The 18,610-nt window shown below is 57.7% G+C and overlaps 2 protein-coding genes across 5 annotated transcripts; one reads left to right on the forward strand and one right to left on the reverse strand.

The window, feature by feature from the left end:
- Window positions 1–2,068: 2,068 nt before the first annotated feature.
- On the reverse strand, window positions 2,069–13,653 carry SLC25A23 (solute carrier family 25 member 23). 3 transcript variants are annotated; one of them, XM_045992075.1, is made up of 10 exons: window positions 13,335–13,646; window positions 12,086–12,212; window positions 11,416–11,503; window positions 11,003–11,114; window positions 9,786–9,944; window positions 9,546–9,698; window positions 9,267–9,374; window positions 7,924–8,091; window positions 5,004–5,154; window positions 2,069–4,019 (listed from the first exon to the last, which is right to left on the reverse strand). In XM_045992075.1, the coding sequence occupies exons 1-10, from the start codon at window positions 13,488–13,490 to the stop codon at window positions 3,835–3,837; spliced, it is 1,407 nt and encodes a 468-aa protein (XP_045848031.1). In that variant the 5' UTR covers window positions 13,491–13,646; the 3' UTR covers window positions 2,069–3,834. The 3 variants fall into 3 exon arrangements, 2 of the variants coding, with proteins under 2 accessions (XP_045848031.1, XP_045848032.1); XR_006816517.1 differs by lacking the exon at window positions 2,069–4,019 and adding an exon at window positions 7,081–7,246 and having other exon boundaries at window positions 5,021–5,154; window positions 13,335–13,651; XM_045992076.1 differs by lacking the exon at window positions 9,267–9,374 and having other exon boundaries at window positions 13,335–13,653.
- Window positions 13,654–16,008: 2,355 nt separating this feature from the next.
- CRB3 (crumbs cell polarity complex component 3) lies at window positions 16,009–18,589 on the forward strand. 2 transcript variants are annotated; one of them, XM_045992374.1, is made up of 5 exons: window positions 16,009–16,169; window positions 16,391–16,566; window positions 17,296–17,369; window positions 17,575–17,718; window positions 18,067–18,589. In XM_045992374.1, the coding sequence occupies exons 2-5, from the start codon at window positions 16,485–16,487 to the stop codon at window positions 18,136–18,138; spliced, it is 372 nt and encodes a 123-aa protein (XP_045848330.1). In that variant the 5' UTR covers window positions 16,009–16,169; window positions 16,391–16,484; the 3' UTR covers window positions 18,139–18,589. The 2 variants fall into 2 exon arrangements, with proteins under 2 accessions (XP_045848330.1, XP_045848331.1); XM_045992375.1 differs by having other exon boundaries at window positions 16,039–16,177.
- The last annotated feature ends 21 nt before the right edge of the window (window positions 18,590–18,610 follow it).

Genomic DNA, 18,610 nt, shown 5'->3' on the forward strand with positions numbered 1-18,610 from the left:
CCTGCCCTCCTCTGCCCACAGCCCTCCAGGGCTCCCATCTCCCTGGGTTAGAAGCACAAGTCCTCCCTTTTGCCCACAAGACCCTGCATGACCTGCCCGGTCCCCTTCCTGCCCTTCCCTCCTCCCTGCCCATTCTGCTCCAGCCACACAGGCCCCCTCCCTGTTCCTCCAACACACCAGGCACAGTGCTGCCCCAGAACCTTTGCACTGGCTGTTCCCTCTGCCTAGAATGCTGTTTTCCTGGACATCACCATCATGCAACTATCCCCCTCTCCCCGATGCTTCCTCTGACCACTCTATTTAAGATGTAAAATCTGCTTCCCCACTTTATTTTTATTCAGAGCGCCTTTGCTTCCTACCCGGCTACACATTCACTCACGTGTGTTATTCATTGTTTGTCTCTCCGCACTGGAATGTGGGGTCTTTGAGGGCAGTGATTGTTGTGTGTCGCACAAAACCGGGTCTGGCACAAAGCAGGGGTCTGGTAAATAGATGAGTAAGGGAAGGAGATAACACGGCAAAGGGCTCAGCACAGAGTCAGTGTATTGAGTACTTGCTCAATAAATGTGTTCTTCTCCCTTTAAAGATGTCAGTGCTAATGTCCCCTATTTTGTGGGTGGGGAGACTCCAAAAGAGAAAAGTGGTCTGTGTGGTATTACAGCTCATGTCAGTTCCCAAGGCCCCAACGGTGGAACGGGATGTAAGAAGGTGGACGGGAAAATAGTTGTTGACTGGCCTGATTAAATAAAATCAAAGTGGTAACACTCCATGCTGGTATGACCATAGTAAAAATAGGAATGCTAATTCCTCGTTGGCAGCGTATCAGAGATGATTTCTCTGGTGGCAGGACGCTGAAATCGTCATACCCTTTGACCCAGCAATCCCGCTTCTGGGAAAACGACCCTCAGGACGTAATTTAAAGGAGGTAAAAATACAAGATAGTTAGCCAGGCTTGAGTCCACCTTCGAGTGGGTGGAAAATCATATCTCTGTGCGCCTATCAGTTAGCTCTTGCTGTGTAACAAATTACGCCAAATGTAGCAGCTTAAAACACATACAGGATGGTAAAAGGAGAAGGTTTGGTCATTTGAAGACAGGCAGAAATCGGACCGATTGGGTCTACAGGCTGATTGCTGAGTGCCGGTGACTACTAGAAGCCAAAAGAGGCAGGAAATATCCTTCCCTCGAATCTTCAGAGGGACCATAGCCCCACTGACAGTTTGATTTCAGACTTCTAGCTTTCGGAACTGGCAGACAATAAATTCCTGTTGTTTTTTATTCACCATAGGCAAAGGTGGAAGCAAGCCAAGTGTCCCTCCATGGGTAAATGAATAAACAAAATACAGTCCATCCACACCCTGGAATATTATTCAGCCTTAAAAAGGGAGGACATCCTGATACCTGCCACAACATGGAGGGACCCCCGGGGACATTAGGTCTAGCGAGAGGAGCCAGACCCAGAAGGACCCATCCCACAGGACCCCACTCCTAGGAGAGTCCCATCCACACAGACAGAGAGGAGACGGTGGGAGCCAGGGCTGGAACAGGGGGTGGGGAGTCCAGGCTTTGTGGGGACAGAGTCTCCGTTTGGGGAGATGGAAAGTTCTGGAGACGGTGGGCGGGGGTGGTTCCAAGACAATGTGATTGTGCTTCGTGCCTAGAGTCTCCGTTTGGGGAGATGGAAAGTTCTGGAGAATGGAGGGCAGGGGTGGTTCCAAGACAATGTGATTGTGCTTCATGCTGCTTAGAGATGGTTAAGATGGCGTATTTTACGTCCTGTCTGGTTTACCACAATAAAAAAAGATATCAATCTAAAAACTGCCATTTTCAGCCCCCAGTTTGTGGTAATTTGTTACAGCGGCCCTGGGAAACAAAGAGGGTGCATGAATGTGGGCTTTTCCCTGCCCCCCCCCCCCCCCCCCCCCCCGTTCACAGCTATGGACACTGAGGAGTCACTTCCTGTTCTCCTGGAGCTGTGTGCGACAGAGGCTGGCCCATGCCCCTTCCCTGGGGGGTAGTTTGAGGTGGTCCCACGTTGACCCACCCCCTTTCAGGAAAAACCACAAGGAAAGAGCTTAGAAAGTGTATTCCTTTTGTTCTTTTCCTTTGAAATAACACACGCAGGCAGGGAGGTGGGACACGGTGTAGGTGGTGGTGGGGGGTGGAAGCCATAAGGGGGGTCCTCCAGCACCCCCAAACCCAGCTGCTCTTTTGTAGTCCTTTCCTGGGGTTCCCCAAGGACTTGGGAAGGAGGGACAGGAGGGGTTCCCCAATTATGCTAAGCTCAGAACCCAACTATAAAGTGCAGAATGTACAGGGTCCTGGGGGGTGCGGGGGGCTTGAGTTATCTGAGGGGGAGGAATGTCTGCTCCTCTCTGGTAGAAAAATAGACCTGGAGTGAGTTTGGGGGATTTGGTTTGTTTGCTTTGCATAACTGGATGCTTGGCTCCCTGGAAGGCTAGTCTGTGTAGACTTGCTCCCGCCTCCCAACCCTGAAGCCCGGGTAGAGGCTGGCAGTCTGGGATGTGTTTGGGGGAGTCCCCGTAATGTGTCCCTGGCGTCAGATTGTCCCCTTGACAGCCCCCAAGAGAAAGCGACGGGAGGTTATCCTCAGCCTAAAGGTGGGAAGGGAAAGGAAGACACCGCAGTGCATTGTGGGGGGTGGGGGGGCAGTTTTGCCACAGGGACCAGAGGTACAGCCATGCGGGGAGGGTGGCAGGCATGTCCAGCCTCTGCCTGGGACGTGGGAGGGGCATCCCCTTCCCCCGCTGCTGGCTTCTAGCCATGTCAGGACTTTGGACAAGTCCCATGGGTTTTCTGGAAGGAGGAGGCCAGGACCTAGGCTTCCAACAGGCCCCTTAGACCCTGGGCTTGGTGGAATGAGACCCTGGGCTCTGGGGTGTGTCTGGGACAGGGGCACGGGGGATCCAGGAATCTGTCATTGGCTTATTGGGATCTATCCAGACTTGGAGTCTGAGCATTCAGGATCCAGTGCCTGGGAGGATTCTGGTCAGAATCCGGGGGTTTAGGGTCTGGGATCCAGTGCTTGGAAGGGTGTGGAGGGGGGTCTACCTCCTATGGGTGAGGTTTCAGCATCCAGTGCCTGTGATGAAGGGGTTTGGGGGTCCAACAGCCACAGTCACCAGGACCCACTCGCTCAGCCGTTGGGCTCACATTGTGGATTTAGGAGCCAGGATCCAGCTGGCCAGGGCTTGGGAATCCGAGATCCGGTGGTTGGGGGTTGAGGGTGTAGTGGTTGAAATGTAGGGAATCCAGTAGTCAAGCAGAGGGATCCGGGACTCAGTGTCAAGGTAAAGGAATTCAGGAATCCAGTAGTTGGGGTCAGGGGATCTGGGATCCAGTGGCTGGGGCCCCGGGATCTAGGCATTGCATTGTCAGGATCCCGAGGCTGAGGCTTCTTGATATCCAGAATCCAGTGGCCGAGCTTGGAGATCCAGGGCTGGAAGCATGGGGATCTGGGATCCGCCAGTGGGTTTGGGGATCTGGGACCCAGTGCTGGATCTGGGGCCTGCGGGGGCTCAGGGCTGGCTGTTTGGGTATGGTGATGTGCGCTTCTGTAGTTGGGCTGTCAGGGTCCATTAGTCGGGTTGTGGGGGATCCCGTGGTTAAGTCATGGAGGTCCAGGACCCCGTGTGTGGGGGGTCAGTAGCTGCGATACAGGGGTGCAGGACCCAGTGGATAAAGTGGGGGATCCTGTGATTTAGTGTGGGGAGCCCTGGGATCCACTGGCCAGGCCATCGGTCTCCAGCGCCTGGGGTGTGGGGGATGTCATGATTGAGGTGAGGGATCTGGGGTAGGTCAGGCTCTGGTTCCCTCACCTGGACGTGACCCCCAGGGCCTGCTTCATGTTCTCGTAGACCACATAGGAGATGCTCACAGCCGGGATAACCTTCATGAAGTTGGGGGCAATGCCCCGGTAGAGGCCCCACACGCCCTCCTGGGACAGGATGTGACGGAGCAGACCCAGCATGGAGAGCTGGGGGGCGCCCTCGATGGAGGCTGGGGGGGTGGGGAGGCCAGGTGAGGCCAAGCGGCCCCTCTCACTTCCCCCTCTGACTCCCCAGGGCTGGGCCTGTGGCCATTACAGCACGAGAGAGGAGGATTAGCTCAATAGCAGGACCTACTCAGAGTCAGGAGTTCTCCTGGCTCTGGAAAGGGCTGCTCACCTTTTCACCCCGGTTCCGAGGGCCCAAGTCTGGGGATGATTAGAAACAGAGAAGGTGCCTGTATGTGTGCGGTGGGAGAGGGGACAGACATTTCCTCTGCCTGGAACCCATTTCCCAGCCTCTTCTCCCAACTATTTCTTCTCTGCCTTCCAACCTTCATGCCAAATCAAGCTCTTTGAGGGGCCCTCCTGGTACCCCAGTCTAAGTCTGGCTCTTCCTCTTCTCCTTCATTCGACCCTAAATCCGTACTGAATCGTGGAATGATTTATTCAGCACCTTGCTTCCTCTCCAGCCTGTAAGCTCTTGGAGGGCGAGAACCCAGGTTTATGCACTAATACAGCCCTGGAGAAAATCACGGAACACAAATGCTAAAATTCCCAAGGAAACTCCAGAAACAGATTCAGGAGTGTGTGTGGGGGGGGTGGGGAGAAGAACCCGTAAAAGAAACCTACAGAGGAAGACAAGAAACCCATAGCTAGCCTGGTCCCGCCCCTTCTGACCCGGATCCTCCCTCCCCTTCCATCCGTGTAACCCAGCCTTGCAAACGTAGTAGTTCGTTAGCCGCCCTCCCAGCTAAGCTTGCTCAGGGCTCTCTCCCAGTACTCGCTGCACCTGTTCTCCTCGCTCAGCGCAGGGAAAGGGCTCCTGTTCCAGGGTCACAGATGGGTACACCGAGGCCCAGAGAAAGATAGGGACTTTAGTGAAGGCCATCCAAATCCAGGAGGATCCCAGCCGGGGACGCTCCCTAGCCAGGAGGAGGAGCTGGGGCCCGAGAGGTGATGCGCTTCCCTGCCCCAGCCCCGCGCCCAGGCCTCACCTTGGGCCTGCATGCGGGTCCGGACCAGGGCCAGGGGGTAGCTGGCTATCTGGCCACAGGTGCTGGAGACGGTGCCGCAGGCCAGGAGCACGAGGATGCCCGGGTCGGCCGAGTCGCGGCTATACTGCTGGAGCCACTGGTTCTTCAGGGTCTGGTGGGGGCGAGAAGGGAGTAGAGTGTGGGTTGGATTGGAATTGGGTAACACCACGCGCGACCCTGGCTTTGGAGGCCCTGCTCACTGGCCTCTGCCTCCCCCGATGGCCGGGATGTGCTGAGTGCCCCATGACACGGTCCCTGTGTCCCGTCCCTCGGGCCCCACTTCGACCTTCTATGGTATGTGTGATGACGCCCCCCATCCCCCACTGTCCATGCCCTTGTCCCTGGAAGCTGGAATATGGTACCTCACGTAGCAAAAAGGACTTTGCCGATGCGATTATGTTAAGGACCTTGAGATGGGGCACAATCCTAGAATATCCAGGTAGGTCCAGTGTCATCACAAGCCTCCTTGTAAGACAGGGGAGGGGATAGTAGCAGCAGAGGTGGGGGACAGGTGGGAAGACACTGCGGAGTTGGCTCTGAAGATGGACAATGGGCCCACCGGCCAAGGAGAATGGGCAGCTGCTAGAGAAGGGGAGAGACGAGGCAACAGCGTCTGCCCTGCAGCCTCCGGAAGAAAGGCAACCCTGCCAACATCTTCATCGTAGCCTGGTGAGCCCCATCTCGGACCTCTGGCTTTGAACACTATGTGATAGTGAATGTGGGCTGTTTTAAACCCCTAAGGTTGCGGCCGTTCATTATAGCAGCCGTAGGAAGCTAACATGCTCTCCAACGTGGACGCGCCATCTGCATCCCATTCCACTCCCATCGGCGGACTCCCAGCTGCCAGCTGCGACAGTTCTGCCCCAGGACTCCTGCTGGACCCGGGTGACGCTGCTCTGAGCACCCAGGAATGGGCAGGAAGTGCTGGGAAACGAGCACCCCCCTGTCCCCAGCAGCAAGGATCGGACAACTGACTTGGTGTATCAATGCCCCCACTCTCTTGCGTCTCTGGTGGGGCGTGTTCTCGGCTTCCTCCAGAGCGTGTGAGCGCCCCCCACTGGGAGCAGGATTGATCTCCACCTGCCCACATGTTAACTTGCTTGATAACACACCCTGAAGGGTTCGAGGACGGCATCCCCGCAAAAGATACGATGGAGTCCTAACACCAAGCCTGGAGTGGCGTGTTTGGTTTTTCGGGCAGCCAGCCCCTTATGAAGCCTCTCGGGGAGGACCTTCTTTCTTGCTCTGGGGCTGGGATGGCTCTGAGGTTTCATGTCCTGTGTCACTTCTAACCCCTTGGTAGCCGCTGCCCGGGAGTGTGTGGAGAGGGACTCAGGGCTGGGATAGATAAGCAAAGTCCGAGCTGGCCAAGGAGTGGGTGCCTGGGAAGCAAGCATTGGCTGTTACTGCCTTTGTGATTTTAATCTTCTTTGGGGCAGGATTTGCCAAAGAGGTGTTGAGCGAGTGTTCAAGAGTTGTTGAAAAGAAGTTCTAACGAGTGCGTAAGTACGGCCAACACTGGGCCAAAAAACAAAACGCGACAAACCCCCTCAAAAACAAAAACAAAAAAGCCAGTGAAATTACTTTTCCGCAGACTTCTCAGAGCCCTTAAGGGACTAACACAGATTTTGAAACTCCAAGAGGGCACAGGGTATCTCAAACCACACAGACCTCCCAGCTCCCTTCTTGGGTGAAGAACAGATCAAAGTTATGTCTAATTTCTGCGCACAGCTCCCCAGTGGCTGCGTCTTGTGCCCAGGAAAAACCAGCAGCATCACCAACTTCCTGCTGACTCCGGTTCCTGTGCTCCCAGGCCCCCTCTGCCTGGTTCACACGCCCTCGCTCACTGCCTCTCAGAGGCCTGCCTCGACGCCCTCCTGCCCACTGTTACTTTCAATTACACATCCTGTTTTATCCTCTTCTGAGAACTTAGCAGGATCTGAAACTCCTTGTTGGCCCGGGGACTGAATTCCTTGCTCATTGGAGCGGGTGCCCCAGGAAAGCGAGGACTGCGTTTTTACATAATGCTTCCCAGTACCTTGGGATGTTCAGGACATTTTTGCCGAGTGAGCAAGTGAACGAATGAGTGGTGACCTTGTCTCGTGGGGCTGCCCGGGTGCTGGGAGATGGGCAAGTCAGGGACGGATGGCAGGTGTGCAGTGTTGGAGGCGAGGCCCGGCGTGAGATAAAAATGTGTAGGGTCCCTGTCCAAAGATGATTAGGGATTTCAAGATCGCAACAGCAGGGCATCAAACCAAGAGCCGGGCCCTCTGAGGACGGGGCCCTTGGCAACTGTACTGGCCCCTGGCCTGCGAAGCTGGTTCTCTCCTGGACACAGAGACTTCGGGGGATGCCTGGCGACATGGGGGGCTGTGCTACTTGGAAGAACCTGGTGATCCCACCAGGGGAAGAGAAGAGTCAAGACCCATGGAAGAGACATCACGCCCCCCCCCCAACCCCGGTCCCAGCCCCCACTCCTGCCTCTCTTGATCAGAGATGGTGGCCATGGAGTGTGGTTTCTATGAAAGGGACAGTCCCTGAAGAAGACATCGGCTGGGTCCAGTACGTGCTCTGGGGAGACACGCATTTCTGAAGCTCACGTTCACTTTCTCCCACGATTGTGTGAGCTATGGTAGGCCCTGACTTTCCCGGGGCCCGAGGCCCAGCAAGGCTGAACTGCCCACAGAAGTGGGAAGAATTCGCGCCACAGTAAAAGAGTCGGGGAGTCGGAGAGCCGGAGGGTTCCCCAGGATCCCAAGGCCCGTGGTGCTTCTCCACCCCAGCTATGGCCATTCACTGAGTCAGCCCTAGGGGAAAGGGGCGTCCTGTGGGCAAATCCCAGAGGGGAGAGAAAAGGAGGGAGGCGTGGGCCACCACAGACCTCATAGACGGCCAGGTCGATGCCCGCGTAGGGGATGATGCCGAGCACGTTGGGCAGGTAGCCGCGGTACAGGGCGCGGGGCCCCTCCTGCTCCATGATCTGCCTCGCACAGTCCAGCAGCCCCTTGTACTGGCCCGTCCGGCGCAAAGTCAGCCGTGTCTTCAGCACCTGGGGAGGAGCCCGGTTATCCCTGGGTAAAGTGCTTCCAGAAACACCACGCCCAGGAGTGAAAGACACCTTGGAACAGCTGCTCCTAGGAAGCTCTACCCTGACAGCAACTGAATTTAACATACCACTTTCTCTAGAATCTTCGGCTATCCCCAAATCTGTATACCTAGAAATGGTTACATCTCTCAGAGTTGCATATGGTGGCCACCGCTGTCTCTTAATATCTTGTTCCCTTCCACCCCTTAATGATAGAAACTGTAATTTTCAGCAAGGACACAGCCCCTCAAAATAAAGACTACATTTCTCATTTTCCCTAGATAAATGACCAGCTGACTAAGTTTTGGCCAATGAAACAGCAGGAGAATAGGTATGTGTGACTCTCAGAAAGTATCTTTAAAGGCAGGGAGGTGTTCCTTCCTTCGTCTATTCTTCCTTATTGACTGGAATAGGGATGAGATGACTGGAGCACACACAGCCACTTTGGTCCATGAGGTGGGTGCTATATTCTGAGGTGCTAGAACAAGATAGAGGGCAGGAACCTTGGTCTCTAACACTTGGAAACCACCATACAGGCCCTGAACTGCTTAACTCAGACTTGATCTCTGTGATTTGAGTTTTCCATCAGAATCCTGACATACTGGGGCGCCTGGGTGGCTCAGTGGGTTAAAGCCTCTGCCTTCGGCGCAGGTGATGATCCCAGGGTCCTGGGATCAAGCCCCGCATTGGGCTCTCTGCTCCGCATGGAGCCTGCTTCCTCCTCACTCTCTGCCTGCCTCTCTGCCTAGTTGTGATTTCTCTCTGTCAAATAAATAAAATATTAAAAAAAAAAAAAAAAAGAATCCTGACATACTGCACAACCTGAAACCTGAAATGACTCCCCTGGGAACAAACAGCCTGGAAATCCATATCCTTAGAAGAGGCATGTCTGTAAACAGCTGGCCCCCACTGCTGCTGCCTAAATCGTTAGGATCAGTACCGCCGTCCCCAGAAGTCACATTTCAAATTGCAATGCCCACAGAGACTACACATGAAACAGCATTTCTCGAAGGAGCCACAGTCCAAGTCAGGGAGAGGCAAAGTTACAATCCCAATACCCATCGCAGCATGGAGTGACGTGGTTATCGCAAGCCCCCCTCCCTGCAATGTGGCCCCGGCCAGAGTCCCCCCCTTCTCACCTCCATGGGGTAAATGATGGTTTGGGCCGTGGCGCCAGCCAGGGAGCCAGCCACAAAGCGCTCCTGCACGTGCAGTGTCTCCTGCTGCCCCCGAATGGCCCGCTTGATCTGAAAGTGGGTGACACAGAGGTGCGCAGGACCTCAGGTCCCCCTGCTGGGGACACCACCCAGGGGAGCAGATGCCCACTCCTGGGGTCCTGCAGACAACCCCCCCCCGCACCCCCAAGCCAATCCTACCAGCCCTCACGGCCAGCTCACATCTCCCACACCTGCCCCCACCTGCTCATAGGCCATAAACTTGATCGCTGACTCAGGTGCAATCTTGAGCACGTTAATCCCGTTGCCACGCCACAGGGAACGCATGCCCCCCTCTTGGATCATGCTTTTGAGGCCCCCCAGGATGTTTAACTTGTTGGTCTTGGAGGCGTGGACCTGCATGGGGAAGATGAGGTGGCTTTGGGGGTCCCCTTCCGGGGCCCAGGCCTGGGACAGGGGGTGGATCTTTCCAGGGCCCCTCACCTGCATGAAGACCTTGAGGCGATCCAGAGGGGCCGTGCCTGTCCGCGACACAGCCCCCGCCACCGCACCCGCCACCAGCTGCTTCCACCACATGCCGGTCAGCTTCTCCTGCTCTGAAAACTCATCAGGGACAGTCAGGCACTCGCCAATGTCCAAGACCTGAGGATGCAGGGACTGGGGTGTCACACCATCATAGGGGCAGGGAGATGGGCTTCAGCCCTACACGAGAGTGTCTCCCTCATGAATCCCAGGACACCCAGAGCGTCCACCCATCAGTCTCACTTGGAGAGCCCAGGAGATCCCTCTTGGGACCGCACCAGGACCCAGCAAAACAGCCAACCTGACTCCCATGTAGGATCCCAGTATCCCCCCTGGGCACCTCTGCCAAATCCCAAAGAAGCCTACTCAAGCATCTACCATATAAAGGTCCCTTCCAGAGCCGATCAGATCCCTTTGAAGGATTGTACCCAAGGATCTCCTGCAGAAGGATTCCAGAAGATTCTTCCAGGGTCACACAAGATCCTACCAGGGACCTGCCATATAAGGAGGCCAGTGGATCCCTCCCAGGGCCTCTGCAGATCCCACAGGGAAGCTGTCCCAGGGATCATCCCTCCCCTAGAATCTACCTATAGACTTCCCAACCAAGTCCCTCACGGATCCCCAGGGTGGGAATGTCTGGATCTCCCAGGAGGATCTCGGGAGATCCCACAGGTGGATTCCCTTCCGGATGCCATCAGATCCCACTGGAAGCATCATTCAGAAATCCCCACCCAGAAGCGGGGGACTTCGAGCACCTTCTCCCCCAACTTCCAGTGGATCTCAGTGGATCTTCCAAAGAAGGTGGATTTCTAATGAGTCCCTTCGGCAGCAGACCACTTACCAAGGCAAAAAGAAGCCGGCAGAAGGGGAGCCGTGGGCGGAGGCTGGAGGCTGGGTGCCCCATCTGGTGAGCTCCTCCTTCCCCGTGCTCCCACCTCCCAAGTCTGCCCCTGGCACCCCGAAGTCAGGGCTGAAGGGCTCCAGCCAGATCGCAGACCTCCCCCTGTGGGTCCTCAGTGCCCTGAGCCCCAATCAGAGGAAGAAAGGACTACCGTCTCCTCCCTTGGCTGTTCCCAGTGGCTCTTCGTTCTCAAGACTCCTGACCCAGCCCCCTCCATGCCCAGGGGAAACCAGAGCAGGGCCCAGACACCACGCTAGGAAAGCAGCCCCTGCCTCACCGTAGAATGCTTCCAGAAATAGACCACATCCTCCACATTCTCCAGCGAATGCAACAGGAAGTGGTCGCGCCATTCCTGCCAGTCGATGGTCATCGTGCCGTCACGGTCCATGCTGGGGGAGGGTAGGGCAAGGTGGAGACAGAATCAGTGCTGGGGCTGGGTGGTGGGTGCTGGAATGAGGTTCAGTTGGTCTGGGGGAGACTGACGTCCTGTGTGCTGAGAGCGCACCATTTTACAAAGGGGAAAACCGAGGCTCCGAGAAGTGAAGCATCCGGCCCAGGATTTGCCCGACTTCCAAGCCCACCTCTCAGCTCCACCTGCCCTGGGGTTGGGTCTGGGGCCTAGAGACTCAAGGTGGCCAAGGGGTCCCAGGGACCCAAGTTACCTGGGATTCAAGACCCCCACCTATTCACCTGTGCAGAATTTTCTTGGCTTGCTCCAGGGAGATGGAAATGCCCAGGGCCCGGAAACTCTGCTGGATCTCAGACACATCAATATGACCTGGGGAGGGGGCCAGAAAAGGGTGTGTGTGGGGGGACCCCGGAGCCCAGGTGCAGTACAGCTCAGAACGGGGATGGGCTAGGAAGACCAGGGGATCCAGGAACCCAGGATGAGATTTGCAGCTGGGTTGGCAGTGGGTGTGGGGGTGTGTCACTGACCCAGTGGCATCAGAGAGGTGGGACTGGGCAATGTGGGGGGGGAGGTCCTCTGTTCCGTGAATGAATGAAAAAATGAATCCAGGGCTAATTATGGGGATCTTGATGCCATAGGGGATTGAGAGGCAATATTAGGGACCCAGAAGAGGCTATGGGGGAGTGTCTATGCCTCATAGGGAATCCAGAAACAATATGGGGCATCTCTGTCCCTTGAAAACTTCAGGCTAATGATAGGAGTCGCATCCCAGAAGGGAAAAGTAGGTGGGATAGGCCCACGGGCCCAACCACCTAGCTGGGGGGTGAGGAGAGCTCCCAAAATAGCCTGTGAGTCATCAGGGAGAAGTGGCCCTCCCCCCTCCTCCTAGCGCTGCCAGTTCTAACCCCACTGGTGTCTCCAGGGCCCCCGCAGCCTCTCCCTGGGCCTTACCATCCTGATTCCGGTCCAGACTGTGGAAGAGAAGCAGCAGACGCTGTTCCCGCTCCTGGAGGTAGCGGGAAAACTCCTCCAGGTCCAGCCCACCACCTGGGTCAGCGTCACCCTCGGGGGAGATGCCCTGGCAGGGGGGAAGGGACAAGGAGCTCCTGGAGGCCGCTCCCCATCTGCAGGGGGCAGGACAGGCTTAGGGTCCAGGGACTCAGAGCCCCCAGCACCTAAAGGACAGGAGCAGGGGAAGTCACCCCTCCATCTGCCAGCTCACTTCTCAGCAAAATGCCCAAGGCCACAGTAGGTCTGTGAGGTGGAAAGCAGTCGTCCAGTTTTTCTGGCAAGCAAACTGAGGCTCTCCAAGGTCGAGTAACTTTTTCAAGGTTACAGAACTGGGAAGTGGTAGGTAGCCTTGGGCTCTTGTCTCTGAAAGCCTGTCCTCCCAGCTGCCTCTTAAAAAAACAAAACAAAACCCACACCCACCCACAGTTTCAGGAGCTCCTGTTAGAGACAGCTCTGGGCCACATGGGGTCAATGAGAGTTCCAAGCTAAGCACCCACCGGGCCTCTGGTTTCCCACCTGGAAAGTGGGAAGTTGTCCTGGAGGTCTCAGGGTGCTGCAGAGACACTCCACTGGCATCTGGGGCTAGAGGTGTAAGAGACACCAGCACAGGCCTAGGGGCGGGTTCCTGCTTTGCTCCATCCCCTGCTGAGGGTGGCCTCGGACGGGATAGGGCTCTGGGCTGAGGTATTAAGCCAGGCCGGGGAAAGGGCCGCCTGGGATATGTAAACACGGAGAGGCCGGGCTGCTGGCTGGGAGGGCAGTGGGTGCCCAGAGGAGCGGAGGGAGGATGGGAAAGGGTGCTCCCCTGAGGCGGGGAGCAGGGTATGTCTTGGATGGGCAAAGAGTTCAGAGGAGGGTGTGTCCCGGGCAGTGGGCAGGAGAGCGGACCCGCTCCTTTTCGCCGGCAAGACATCCCCCACCCTCGAGGCACCGGCGAAGGGGGTGGGGACCGGGTGTTGGCAGCTCAGCTGCAGGCCTGGGGCCTCCGTGGCTCTGTCTTGGGCGAGCCCGTTAGGCCCAGACACGCAGGGCAGGGGGAAGGGGAAAGGGATGCCCAGGCCGGGCACCCGCACTGGAGCGCAGCCACCGGCAGTCGCTGGCCGTTGCGGCGCTCCATTCAGGGGCTCGGGTTACCGGCGCTGGCGGGGCCGGAGCGCCGCGCGCCTGGCTGGGGTCCCGGCGGGGGTACCTGTTGGGTGTCGCGGTCCGGGTCGCCCCCGCCCAGCCGGGCCAGTCCCTGGCGCAACTCGCGCACGTCCACGCGGCCATCCTTGTTACTGTCCAGCTCCTCGAAGAGGCGACCCCAGCGCTGCCGCCGCTCCGCATCGCTCGGGCCCCCCCGCATGGCGCCCGCCCGGGGGGGGGAGGGGAGGCCCGGCGGTGGCGGCCTCGGCGGGGGCTTCGCGGCTCCCCCTCCCCCCCGGGGCCCCGCAGGGCCGGCTCCGCGGCCACGGCCACCGCAGCCTCCGCGCCGCCCGCCCGGCTCTGGCACTTGCAGGAGGCGGCGACTGGTAGCCGTTGCCGCCCGAGCCAGAACTTGCGTCTCCTCCCCCGATCCGCTCGGGTGGAGGGGGCCGGAGGCGGAGCTGCGGCGGTGGGGCTGAATGCCGGGTGATGCTCTGGTAGTGCACCGGAAGCACCAGGGTTCATTCTGGGGAGAGGGGCTAGAGAGATCAGTGGTCTCAATTCTGCTCTCAGAGTTGCGCCTTGCGTGCCTCAGTTTACCCTTTGTCCAAGGGGACGCAGTCGAGCGATATCAGATTTGGTTTCGTAATCCGTTTCCATTTCACCTCCCTCCCCTACTATTTCTCTTTAGGCACGAAGGTTCTCTTTTTCCCCAGACATACTCAAGAACCAACCCTACGCCACCCAGTCCTCCATCCGCCCGCGCGCTCTTTTCACATTCCCCACTCGGCCACAGAAACAGAAAATCAAGAAGCGCTGCTTGCACCCTGAAACATCCCGCCCGCGAGCCTTCCTTTTCGGTTGCACTCAGACAGGGAAACGCAAGATCAACATGCGGCGAGGCTGCAAAGTCGGTTTTCTATTGGCCAGAGCTGCCCAAGCTGCGCCCGCCCGCCCCACGTGGGCGGGGCTTTCGCTTCGATCCCCTGCTGGCTCGGGTCCCGGCAGCTTCGGGAGGGGTGGGCAGTCTTAAAGAGGCCGCGGCCGGATTCGGTCGCCGTGCTGACTGCTCTTTCCAGACCAACCTGGGGATCTCAGGGTCCCATGCATCTCAGTGTCCCAGGCGCGAGTGCGGATGAGGACCGGGAAGCCGAGCGCTGGAGGCGGGGCACCGGCCTGCCGCGCTCGCTGCACCTGCCGAAAGTCCCTCCCACTGCTTTCGGGCGCAGTTTCTCCAGTCACCATTAGGGGGAGGGGCGGCCAGACCACTTGGCGGAAAACAATAATAACTAACATTGATTCACGGCGTTGCACAGGCCAGGCCTTTTACTCACGCCTCGCGTCATCCTCGCCAAAACCTTATAAGGTGGGTGGGACTGGCTTTCCCACTTCACAGAAGAGGAAACAGAAGGTTAAAGGGTTCTACCCAGGCCACATGCCCCGTGAGCTGCAAAGCGGGGATTTAAACAGACCTGGAATTAACCAGACCCATCGCGCTATCCTCTAAAAGTGATTCATTTCCCTTTAACCATTGCTCTTCACTCTAGAGTTCCCGGGGGTGGAGGTCTTACTATCACAGTCCTTTATCGAAAAGCACAGCCATGAGGGCAAGTTTACTTTTGCCCAGACAGGTGTGCTCAAACACACCTGCGAGTCCCAGACCAACGGCCTCTTAGAGAGGGCCTGATGGCCAAAGGTCCAAGTGGCCTCTTAGAGGTCCCCTCACAGATGTTTTCTTCATAGGAGGTCCTTGCAGCCGTCCACAACATGGGGAATACAGATGTTTCCCCAGAGAAATGCCCCAAACAGATGTTTTCTCACAGACACGTCCCTGAGAGGTGGGCCTCCACACACATGAGCCTCTGTCCTGCTGCCCCCCACCCCGCAAAGCTCCCATGGGCTGCAATATGAATGTGCCTCATGCAGACGTTCTCTGTTCTTTTTTTTTATTATTTAATCTAAATTCCCTGCAGATGTTCTTTAAACGAGGCTATATCCTTCATCTCACAGGTAGGTTTCTCAAGAGAAATCCACCCAGGAAGGCATTATACAGCTCACCTCCGCCTGTCCCCGCCCCCTCCCCACATAGGTATGTCGCATGAATTGTACACCCGTATGGGTATGTTTCCATAACCCTGGGTCCTATAAGATGTTCTAAAATGTTGGTGTGTCTCCTACGGGTCTTTCCAATACATTTCCACACAGGACTTTCTCATACAAATGTTGTCCATATGCGAGCCACGCAGATGCGTTTGCAAAACAAAGGTATCCTACACCAGAGTGCCCCATCAGGTGTTTCTTATAATGCAGGTGTGTTCTCTACAGCTGTTTTCCGCGCAGGTGTGCTTGCATTCAGCTATATGCCATATAGAGGCGATCCAGGGCAGATGTCTCCCATAGGGGTTCTTCTTTCAAATCCACGCACGTGTCCTCTATGCAGGTTGGTTCCCAGGCAGGTGTGCACCGCACAGGTGTGTTTTTGTTAGGGGCCACTCATTCGGATCCGCCGCAGACAGGCAGGCAAGCCCCATGCCCCCGTGTCTCCACGCCGGGTTTATCTCCACCCTTGTGCGATCCTACAGATGCGACCGCGATGCAGGTGGGAGGTCTCTCTTACCCCTGCGCGCTTTCGCCCGTTTTTACTCTTCGGTGTTACAGAATAGGGTTCCCGTTACAGGTGCGTTCCTGGCGCGGTCCCACCCCCGTTTGGCTCCGCCCTCTCGCTTAGGCTCAGGTGCACAAGCCGGAAGTGCGCTTCCCTCCCAGGTGAGTGACTAAACTTTCCGGGTCACGTGAGCGGGCGGAGCTGGAGGAGTGCGAGTTACCGACGGACGCACCGAGGGTTCGAGCCGGGGACCCGGACAGGGAACCTGAGCAAGGTCGAGGACGCCTGGGCCAGGTAGGGAGGTAGGACGCGCGGCTCGGCCTGCCACCCCTTCCCCCCTTCCCCTTTCCTTTCCCCAGCCTGGGAACGCGCCGCCCCGAGTTAATCTTTAATCTCTGACCTCTGGCGGCGGGGGCGGGGCGGGATCTGGGGTGCCCTGGGCGGGTCATCCCTCCCCTGGGCCTGCGCCCGGGTCTAGCCCCATCCCCCATGCCTTTCTCTTTCTCCCGCCCCAGGTGCCGGGTCGGAGGTACCCCCGGCCTGAGATGCGGTAGAAGCAGCACGCGCGAGAAGCCCGGTCCCCGGTGCCACCAGCCTGTCGCCCGGCCCATGGCGAGCCCCGGACTGGGGCTGCTTCTGGCGCTCGGCCTGCCGCTGCTGCCTGCCAGCTGGGGCCGGGCCCCGGGGCAAAGTAGGTACCCGTGGAGGGCGCGCGGGGCGGGGCTTGGAAGCGCGGGTTACCTGGGGCCTGGAGAGGTCAAGAACGGCAGAGCGGTCATGGGATACCTTGAGAGGAGTCTACAGGGTCGATCAGGGTAGGGCCTTCTTTGGACGATTGGTGTTGGTGTAGAAATTCCCGAGTTCCCGAGGAAGGCAGTACTGCAGGCTGGGGAGAGGAGCCTGTGTACCTGAGTCTCGGTGTGGCTGAAGTGTTTCCTGCCGACTGGGAGCCAGGAGGAGGCCTGCCTGGGCCTCTGATCCCAGGTTGACCAGACTGACCATAGGTGTGGACCCAGCCGTTCAGTGCTTGTATTTCAGTTTCAGGAGCCCGGGGGGGAGGTGTGAGTCAGACACTCCAGGGAAACGCAGGATCCACCCAGATCCTTAAGGGCCAAGGGAGGGCCGGAGAGGTGGTGAGGGGAGGGCAGGGTCTGGCTTCCAGACATCATCTGTTATAGCAGACCCCAACTCAGCCCAAACAGCGGACTCCTGTGGGCTGATTGCTCACTCTGGGCTTTGCTGGTTTGGGGGTGGCTAGAGGGGCAGAAAAGACTGGGCCAGCCCCTGCATGCAGGGGTCTCTATCAGAACAGAAGACTCAGAAAGGCAGAGCTCTAGCCTAGGGATGCCCAAGGAAGGTGCCAAGATGGGAAGGATAGATAAGGATCAATCTGTACTTTTTACCTACCCCCTCCCCACAGTGCTGGAGCTCCGCATAAATGAGAACGGCACCGTTACACCTGCTGAGCCAGGCTCTGGCTCCGATGGGGCCCTGGTGAGTTGGGGTTTTAGGAGGAGGGCGGCAGGGAAGTGACTGAGGCATCCCACGTGTAGCAGGTGAAGGGGCCCAGACTCCCAGAGGTGGCAGGTGCTTGGGAGGGGGAATCCCAGGCCTGGGGTGGGCGGCGGCGGTGGGACATTAGGAGCCCTGGGTGCATCTCCAACGAGGGTGGACAGTCAATCTGTCCCCTCTCCTGCAGCCTCGGGAGGCCATCACTGCCATCATTGTGGTCTTCTCCCTCCTGGCTGCCCTGCTTCTGGCCGTGGGGCTCGTGTTGCTGGTGCGAAAACTGCGTGAAAAGCGGCAGACAGAGGGCACCTACCGGCCCAGCAGCGAGGAGCAGGTGGGTGCCCGCGTGCCGCCGCCCCCCAACCTCAAGCTGCCGCCCGAGGAGCGGCTCATCTGAATGCTGGGGCCCGCTGCCGCCACCACCACTGGCCAGGACCGCCCGGTGCTCGCTCACACCCAGCAGCTGCCGCCAAGACAACAGCCTCTGATGGTTCAGGAGGACTTGGGGGGCCACGGGGCACCTGCCTGGCGGGCTCGGTGAAGCATGCTACCTCTGCTTGACTCTGCCTGCAGTTGGGGATGCCGGGGCTGGGGGCCCGCCTCCGCGCTTGCTGCACCGTCTTCACTCGGCCTTCTGTCCTGCGGCCACACGGGCCCGACAAATCCTCTCCTTTCCTTTCAGTTCAACCATGCAGCCGAGGCCCGGGCTCCCCAGGACTCCAAGGAGACAGTGCGGGGCTGCCTGCCCATCTAGGTCTCCTTTTCTATCCGTCTTCCTTGCTGTGTGACCTTGGGGGAAGGCAGAGCCCTCTCTGCGCAATCAGACCTACCCAGTGCTTAAGAATAGCAGGGAAGAAGGTGCTTTAAAGACTCTGTCCCTGAGGGCAAGGGAGAGTGTACTGCTCACATTTTATATACATACATACACACATACATTTGGTAGTGAGATATAGTAAAACCTTTTTCTCTTTGAGCTGATGGGGGCAGGAGTTAGTCTAGATGGAGGGAACAAACTCAGGGCTCATAGGCTGTTGAGAGATGAATCGTAAGGTTGCAAGGATCCTAGGGCTAAGAGGCTTCCTGGAAGGGAGGGGCTTTCAGCTACACGTCAGAACCAGCTGGAGGCTGCCCCAGGAGGAAGGAAGTGGATGGGGTACATTTCTGAGCAGAGAAAGAGCCCCCGGATAAACTCACCAGGAAAACCAGCTTTGGGTTCTTGTGGCTTT

This window comes from Meles meles, chromosome 20 (assembly GCF_922984935.1).
Source record: "Meles meles chromosome 20, mMelMel3.1 paternal haplotype, whole genome shotgun sequence".
In the NCBI taxonomy this organism is placed as follows: domain Eukaryota; kingdom Metazoa; phylum Chordata; class Mammalia; order Carnivora; family Mustelidae; genus Meles; species Meles meles.

Excerpts from the sequence above, each read along its gene's own strand:
- SLC25A23 (XM_045992075.1), bottom strand. The coding sequence starts at position 13,490 with ATGCGGGGGGGCCCGAGCGATGCGGAGCGGCGGCAGCGCTGGGGTCGC. Across the intron at positions 12,213-13,334 it reads CGGACCGCGACACCCAACAG|GGCATCTCCCCCGAGGGTGA; the intron begins GTACCCCCGCCG and ends CCCCCCTGCCAG. Across the intron at positions 11,115-11,415 it reads GCCAAGAAAATTCTGCACAG|CATGGACCGTGACGGCACGA; the intron begins GTGAATAGGTGG and ends ACCCTCCCCCAG.
- CRB3 (XM_045992374.1), top strand. The coding sequence starts at position 16,485 with ATGGCGAGCCCCGGACTGGGGCTGCTTCTGGCGCTCGGCCTGCCGCTG. Across the intron at positions 16,567-17,295 it reads GGGCCGGGCCCCGGGGCAAA|TGCTGGAGCTCCGCATAAAT; the intron begins GTAGGTACCCGT and ends CCCTCCCCACAG. Across the intron at positions 17,719-18,066 it reads GGCCCAGCAGCGAGGAGCAG|TTCAACCATGCAGCCGAGGC; the intron begins GTGGGTGCCCGC and ends CTTTCCTTTCAG.